An 8,539-nucleotide genomic window follows, 5' to 3' on the forward strand; every position below is an offset into this window, starting at 1 on the left:
ATTCAGCTTGTCTGTATTTTACCATTGGGGAAAACTATCAGAGAGCCATATTTACCACATATAAGATAATGGAGGCCTAAATGCTGAGAGACAGATCTATATATTACACTCCATTGTGGACAAATGTGGCTCAGTAAGGCAGTCACATGTTCCGTGAATACAGTCAGTATCAGTACAGTAGCGTAAACATTTAAACTGTTTCGGAGCTCCCAGCATCATAATGATACATGATGCCAGGAGATCAGTGAATCCGGATCATATCACATGTTCCATTCACAGAACATGTAAATGCCCCCTAATAGTTTGCAGCTTTGAGAAATACACACAAGTAATTCTTTAATCATTCACTCTGGTTGCACAAAAAAAAAAACAAAAAAAAAAAAAAACTGCATTTGATACCAAGCAGAGGACTTTGAGGAAGACTATCTTGCCCAAGTATCAGAGACAAAGGTGGGAAGTCATCATCTGTGGTATATGTACAGCTCTGCTTAGGCCTCATAAATGTACAACTTTCTGATGCAAAAAAAAGACTGTTGATGAATTTCCCCCAAAGTGTTTCGCTTCTAGCTTATATCTCACCGCTGGGCACTTTTCTTTCCATAGCTTTTTCCATAGTTGACTTATAGAATCCCCCATTGTTCTAGTGGTCAGTGTGAACCAGCCAGTCCATACAAGAGGTAGTATCCTAAATGACTTCTACCTAAGGTAATCTTTTAGAATAAAGCCAAAAATTGTAGTGCTCCCATAATGTATTTATATACTTATTTTTTTCAAAATTATTTCTCTAGAATAACAGTCCAGCAGAACACACTGTATAAGTTATTAAATAAAATGTAAATAATTAAATGGAAAACATAAGTAAAGCCTCACCCCACTGAAAACCGAGAAAGTCAGGTGTAACTACAGTAATGCCAACCTTGACATTCACAAAGATTGAGAAAGCAATAAGCAGTGTGGTGGGATCCTCGTGCTATAGGTTTGCTTTACTTACCCCTGTCTGACATGGGGAGAGCCTTGGGCTAAGCAACAAACACATTGATAACACTAGGTTCACACCTCCAATACACATTTTTGTGATAGGATCAAAGCTAAATAAATTTAAAAAGGGCTCACAGTCAGGTTTTTGTAAAGGTTTTATGAAATTCAAATGAAACATCTGGCAATAAGGTAGCACAAACTGGTACGTGTCCCCTTTATGATACCACTACTGACACAGAAGCCCTGATGTAGATGTGAACCTAGCCCAACTCCTGTACAGCTGCTGTTTTTTGTTTGTAGACAAGTGAAGATGACATCTTTTTAGCACAGCTCCCTATATATCTCCGCGTCCTGTACGCCACGACTGTAAAATGTCTGGGATTGAGAACAAACAACCTGAATTTTTTGTTAGGTTTTTAAAACATTTAAGAAGCAATGTCAGCAGTTACAAATTAATCCTGGAAATGGCAGACATGCTCCAATGCCTTTAAAAAGTTATTACTCTAGCCAAAACAGCCACACATCAGTAAACTGCTTATAGAAGACTGGTGTCCCCATTTATTTAGGAATAAGGAACTAGCTACTAAACCTACACCCTAAGGAAACACGTGTAAGCATTAAATGCACAACAAACTTTCATATGCCTAGTCATACCTCATTCAGTACACACATTTGATACAGCAACAATGTGTCATTTTTCATGTATATAAGGCCAGGGTGATGTGTTTATAGAGACAAAGTCCAAACGTTCCTTTTGGTTACTACACCACAAATCTACCTGCAGATTATTCTCCAGCTCCAAACGCATCATCATCTCTGTGATCTCTGTATTTCATGTATGAATCGCCTTCAGGATTAAAAGGCCCCATTTTTATGTTCAACTTCTCAAAAAGTTTTTGCGCTGCAAGCTTAGCTTGTTTTTCCTATAGAAATAATAAGAAAAAGCATTAGTAGAAAATGCTGCAAACAAATTGCATTATTAATAACAAGTAGCAACACTTAACAAAAAAGAACTGCTATCCTGAAAACTCGAGAAGTATAGAAAACCTGTACCTTTATCTATTGATTTCAAGGAAAAATAAATGTGGGCTTAAACTTTCATATGGACATGAGAAAGTAATGGTGTGTGTGTGTGGGGGGGGGGGGGGGGGGTGGTTCGGCTGTAAAATATGGCCATTTTTTGGGGGGGTTTTTTTGGATGTTTTTATTGGCTATAGCAAAAGTTATAGCCCTAAAAGTGTTTTCTGGTACCCAACACTAAATTCAAGGGTCATAAGGCTAAGGGAGTTCTGCAGAGGCATGGAGAGGTAAGCAGCTCTTGTTTATTATGTTCCCCCTGCCTACTGGAAAATTATGATTTTTGTCAGAGTTCTCTTTTAATATGTGTAGGAACTAAGGAATACTCTACATTCAGTAATTCTAAAAAATAAGAAAAAAGTCCAGTTTTTGGGGATGGAAAAGGAATCTCTTTAGGCTGTTTTACAAAAAAAAAAAAAAAAAATCCCAAAGGGCTTAATCCCACATCCCGTATTTTACGCTATGGACAAGAAGGCCCTGTATCAATATCATACCCGGAGCCGGGAAACTGTTTGCATCCCTGCAGCACTGCAGTGACACAGCCGCACAGCTCTGTCATTACAGGGCAGCGTAGATTCAAACAGTTTCCCAGCTCCGGGCATGATATAGATAAAGCACCCCATGGGCTTTATGGCCTAATTTGTAGAAACTGCTGAAAATCTTAAATCACAGTGCTGGGGCAACAGTTTAAATAAGAATTATATATCCTTATTTAGGGTAGGAACCCATATTGTACATTCCCCATCATACACTGCATTTACTTAAATTAACAAAAAGCTGTTAAAAGTCCACATTACAGTTAATCTTTAACTATAAATTCCTTAGTGCAGTGCAAGTAATATTTTGCCACAAAGATAAACACCCCTATACAAAGACTATTCTAACCAGCTCAATTATTAGCCCTACAATTAAGGGATTTGACGATAGCGGTCGGGCTGCTGCAGCGATTTCTAAAACTGGAATTTGTCAACCAGATACAATGTTCACCCCCTCTACTTATGATCATAATGAAAAAGGAAAGAAAATTACCTCATAATTTTTTTTCTGCACTATCTGAAGGTCTAGAGATTCCTCCAGAGGTAGTAACTGGGCTGGAGAGTGATGAAGTGGTGGAAGTCTAGCAGCAGTGATGTCATCCAGATGTTTCCGGTCATGTAATTTTCTCTGTTTCGCAGACATTCTAAGAGTTTTATCTCCAGGTGACTGATTTGGAGTCGAGCTGTTTGAATCTAACGGCAATCTTAAAAATAAACAGATAAAGAAATATGGCATTGGTTACTAATATTCCTTAGGGCCTATACACCTAAGATCTGCACAGGTTTGTTTGCAGGGTGTGCGCCGATTCCCACCTATAAATCTGCTCACTTCAACATAATATTTCCATCACCTTTTGATTAAATGGGTAATGCATTTCACTGCCTGCAGGACACTGTATTTGAGGCAGAAGTTTCCACCTTGTAAGGGCCATTTCACACGGAGTAAAACTGGTGGAATTCCGTGGCGGCACTATAAGCCACAGTATCCCGCCTGTTTCAGTGTGACAATGTTTCTCTACGGGAGGGCTCGCGTGCCTCAGCTCTTCACAGTTGTCCGCTCAAAGAATTGCCATGTCAATTCTTTGAGTGGACCGCTGATTTTACTCCGAATTTCCATTGATTTTACTCTGTGTGAATTGGCCCTCAAGGTGTATTCCCATATCAACGAGAGGGCTTCATGACCTGCTGGTGGCTGTCAAGATGTTGCTACAAAACTAAAAATACCCGAACCAGGTACTTTATGCAATCTGCGTAACTCTCATTGACTATAATGGAAGTTACATAAATAAAAAAGTGCTACAAACTATGCTGTTGACGTAACGTTCAGAAGTTCAGAAAGCTCAGCTACTGTTTTTCCCTGAAAAATAAGACTTATTTATTATATACTGTATAGTAGTTGTCATCACAAACCAGCATAACCCTGGTGGTTTTACTGAATTTGATGCGACTAAAAATGCGCAATTTTGCATTTTTTTTGCGCTTACGCCGTTTACCGTGAGGGATCATGAATTAAATAAATTAATATTTCGGGCAATTACGCACGCGGCAATACCAAACATGTTTATTTATTTATTTTTATTTAAAACATGGGAAAAGGGGGGTGATTTGGACTTTTATTAGGGGAGGGGGCCGGGAGCCCTCTCTGTTTACCCTTAACGGCCGCATGACGGGTATACCCGTCATTCGTCGTTAAGGGGTTAAAGTGTCACTGTCATTTTGCAAAACTTTATGACGCCATAGAGACGTGTCAAAAGTTTAAATCGGTCCAGGTCTGAGTGTTCAGACCCGTAGCGATTGGGGGAATGAGAAGGGAGGGGACTGCACAGCAGCGCCCCCGCTCTGTGTAAGAAAAAAAAAAAAAAAAGAAGAGACATGCATCAAAACCTTACATTATGAGCCCAACTCTTTTTTAACACAGAACGAGGAGTGTATGTGCTGCAGCGTGTCTTCTCCCAACTTGTTGTCCCAATCGGTATACAGTAGGTCCAATGGACCAATCATAACTTTTGACGTGTCTCTATGACAGGCTTAAATCATGGTAAATCTGGCGTGGGACCTTACAGCGCAACCCCCCCGGCATGAAGGTTATGGCAAGCGTATGCCATGGAGAAGGTAAGTATCTGCACATTCTCCATGGCGTACGCCATTGGCAGAGGTTTCATAAATCTCCCTCTTGATGTTTTAGTTGTAATATTTCATTTATAAAATAGATTGTAAACTTAAACAATACAGAAGCAATTCCCCTTTTTAAGGTTCTCCCCATCAACTGGACATGGCATTGCTTTCTGTTTGGTGGGGGTCTGACTGCCAAGACCACCAATGATCCCAAAGTTGAGTCAAAAAGTGATGGCAAAGCCAAACTGTGATTATGTGGGAATGCTAACCTGCCCCAATATACCTGTTAGTCTTGAATTTTTCTTTCCTTTGCACTGGGCTCAGTGACCTTCTCTCTATAACTTCAATACAATGAGATGTCTTTGCTCCACTAGTAGCAGACCACCCATTGGTCTTTTCAGGTACAGCATGAGTCTCCGAGGAGCCTTTGTTTGTGTCGTCCCCACTTTCTTTAATACTTATCATCTTTAGGCTATTTGTCAGATCATCAGCTAAACTCTCATCAGTATGAGAGTCATTATTCCAGGTCTCTGCACTGGTTTTCAAAGAGGCTGGAGAGTGACTTGTATCCAGGTCATCTGCAATCTTTGCGTCAATGGCATCAGCAGAATGGGATGAATTCTCTTTACCCTGTGTCACAGTAGGGGGCGCTTCACATTGTGCTGGGGTTTCAGCATTCTCCCTTATATTACGTTGCTGTTCTTGAAATTGAACAAGATTTGTTGTTTTCCGTCTATTACTTTCAGCAATAGCTGCTCGTACTTTTTCAGAGTAATCCAAAATCTTTTTACCCCGGTCTGGAAGTTTGGCAATAAATTTCCTATGAAAAAAACAAAAAAAAACAAATGTTACAAGAGTGACTATTTCCAGTAAACACAATAAACAATTCCACTTAAAGCATAAAAAGAAAATAATAGCCTTTTTAAGCTAATTTTATACCATTTGGGCCATAAAAATAAAAATTAATGAAGTGATCATTTATCATTAGGATTAAAACTGATCAGGATAATATTTTGGATAGAACGTTGGTGTAGTTCTGTGTGCCCTTTAACCCTTTGCCGCTCAGAGACATTACTGTACTTCTCCATACAACACTGTTGGAATAACATGAGATCAGGAGCCGACCTCACATTATACCGGGCGGCCCTCTGTTACTACATGTAGTAGGGAGCCGCAGCTCTATGCCAGCACTGCCCGATCAATGCACCGCCATGAATTAACCCCTTAGATCCCATTTTCAAATCTAGTGGTCCAATGGTGATATCTGGTGTTTAGATTCTTCTGCAGCCTCTATCAGGCTGATTATACTGATCATAGATTCCTTATGAGAATCACTATATATGACCAGCATGCCCTCATTAGAATAAAGTAAGAAATGATAAGGTATCGGACTATAATCACATGACATATATTACATGCATATTCCGCTGTGATTTACAGGTGAAAACCACATGTTAAACTCATAACTGTATTCAATGGAAATATGCATCACAGCTTAATGATGTACAGTACATATATTTTTAGTGTTTTTATATATTATACATGTTTTTTATTCACAGATTTGAAATCCACATTGCAAAAAATATGTCACGTATTAACCCTTTATTCTGGTGCAGGAAACACATCCGGGACACAGATCCTGAATCAGCCCTAATGAACAGCGCTGGTAAGTGTCCAGAAGGCGGAGCAGAGATCTGGGGGCACATTGTTGTAGAAATAGAGAGATGGGGATATTGACACAGAATGTAACCTGATAAGAATGGCTGCGGGTTATCCACCTACACCTGCCAGTCCCTGTGTGCCAACTAGAGATGGTTAGTATGGCTGGTCATCTATACTGCCAGTCACTGCCCTGTGTGCCATTACAGAATCAGATGATAAGTATGGCTGGTTACCTATACTGCCAGTCCCTGTGTGCCATTACAGAATCAGATGATAAGTATGGCTGGTTACCTATACTGCCAGTCCCTGTGTGCCACCACAGATGATAGGTATGGCTGGTTACCTATACTGCCAGTCCCTGTGTGCCACCATAGATGATAGGTATGGCTGGTTACCTATACCTGGCAGTCCCTGTGTGCCACCACAGATGATAGTTATGGCTGGTTATCTATACTGCCAGTCCCTGTGTGCCACCACAGATGATAGGTATGGCTGGTTACCTATACCTGGCAGTCCCTGTGTGCCACCACAGATAATAGGTATGGCTGGTTACATATACTGCTAGTCCCTGTGTGCCACCACAGATGATAGGTATGGCTGGTTACCTATACTGCCAGTCCCTGTGTGCCACCACAGATAATAGGTATGGCTGGTTACCTATACTGCTAGTCCCTGTGTGCCACCACAGATGATAGGTATGGCTGGTTACCTATACTGCCAGTCCCTGTGTGCCACCACAGATGATAGTTATGGCTGGTTACCTATACTGCCAGTCCCTGTGTGCCACCACAGATGATAGGTATGGCTGGTTACCTATACTGCCAGTCCCTGTGTGCCACCACAGATGATAGTTATGGCTGGTTACCTATACTGCCAGTCCCTGTGTGCCACCACAGATGATAGGTATGGCTGGTTACATATACTGCCAGTCATACTGAGCTGCCCACCTGTTATCTGTGGTGGCACACAGGGACTGGCAGTATAGGTAACCAGCCATACTTATCATCTGTGGTGGCACACAGGGACTAGCAGTATATGTAACCAGCCATACCTATCATCTGTGGTGGCACACAGGGACTGGCAGTATAGGTAACCAGCCATACCTATCATCTGTGGTGGCACACAGGGACTGGCAGCCACCACAGATGATAGGTATGGCTGGTTACCTATACCTGGCAGTCCCTGTGTGCCACCACAGATAACAGGTGGGCAGCTCAGTGTCCGGCACCACTTACAGTATTAGTATATGGGCCGCATTCCCCCTGCAGTGTGCCCCCTCACCACGTGATATACTGGCACGGTGAGAGAGCCGGTGCCCGCCGTGTACATGTGGGTGCCCATACTTATTACTCAGCAGCTTGTCCTGTCGCTGCAGGATCTCGGTGAGCTCCTCTAGACTCTTCCCCCGCAGCTCCCCCGCGCTGCCCGGCTTCTCTCCATTCACCGGGGTAGACATGCCGCCCTCCGGGACCGCGGCTCTGTGTATCACTGCCGGTAGATACCTCCCATCCTGTAGTAGGACCGCGATGACGTCACGGTCACATGATTCTGACTTCTGTGTGTCACGTGACCTGCGGTTTTCCAGACTTCCTAGATATTCATAGATGCAGGAGCGCTGAAGAAAAAGGGCGCCACATGTGTGGAGACTGCCTCTGCCTCTGCCGCCCGAGCGGCTCCAGCCACAACTAGGTTACACAGGAATAAAGTAAAAGGTACCCACCGCTTCCTAATTAACCACCTAAATTTGCACAAAAAGTAATGCTCTCAAAGACAAAAGTATATAGAATGCAGGTGTAACTGTCTAATAAAGCCAGCGAGCATATACAGCACAAGGATGAACACAAAGGGGACATGTATCAAGCGGCAAAATCAGTTTTTTTGGCGGAAAGTGCAGATTTGCGAATAATTTTATTCGCAAATGGGCATTTTGCGAATAAAATATTCGCAAATTGAAATCTTTCCGAGGGGTACGCCGGGAGGGCGGGGAAGGGGCGGAATGGGGGGCACGGACTCAGAGTCCGTTCTATTCAGCATTAGTTTCGCTAAAAAAATATGCAGGAAACCTACTCCAGCCCTCAGCTGGATTTATGTAGAGGCAGTCCGCCGCTACAGCAATCTCCGTACCGGCAGAGCTGCGCAGAAAACGCCGGACTTAATAAATGTCCCCCAAA

At 42.3% G+C, this 8,539-nt stretch overlaps 1 protein-coding gene across 1 annotated transcript; it reads right to left on the reverse strand.

Annotated features, from left to right (window-relative positions):
- Window positions 1-1,589: 1,589 nt before the first annotated feature.
- Window positions 1,590-7,902, reverse strand: POLR2M (RNA polymerase II subunit M). The gene is made up of 4 exons (XM_069982322.1): window positions 7,712-7,902; window positions 4,990-5,526; window positions 3,085-3,295; window positions 1,590-1,901 (listed from the first exon to the last, which is right to left on the reverse strand). The coding sequence occupies exons 1-4, from the start codon at window positions 7,822-7,824 to the stop codon at window positions 1,764-1,766; spliced, it is 999 nt and encodes a 332-aa protein (XP_069838423.1). The 5' UTR covers window positions 7,825-7,902; the 3' UTR covers window positions 1,590-1,763.
- Between the last annotated feature and the right edge of the window lie 637 nt (window positions 7,903-8,539).

The sequence above is a fragment of the Dendropsophus ebraccatus genome, chromosome 1 (genome assembly GCF_027789765.1).
Source record: "Dendropsophus ebraccatus isolate aDenEbr1 chromosome 1, aDenEbr1.pat, whole genome shotgun sequence".
Taxonomy (NCBI): Eukaryota; Metazoa; Chordata; class Amphibia; order Anura; family Hylidae; genus Dendropsophus; species Dendropsophus ebraccatus.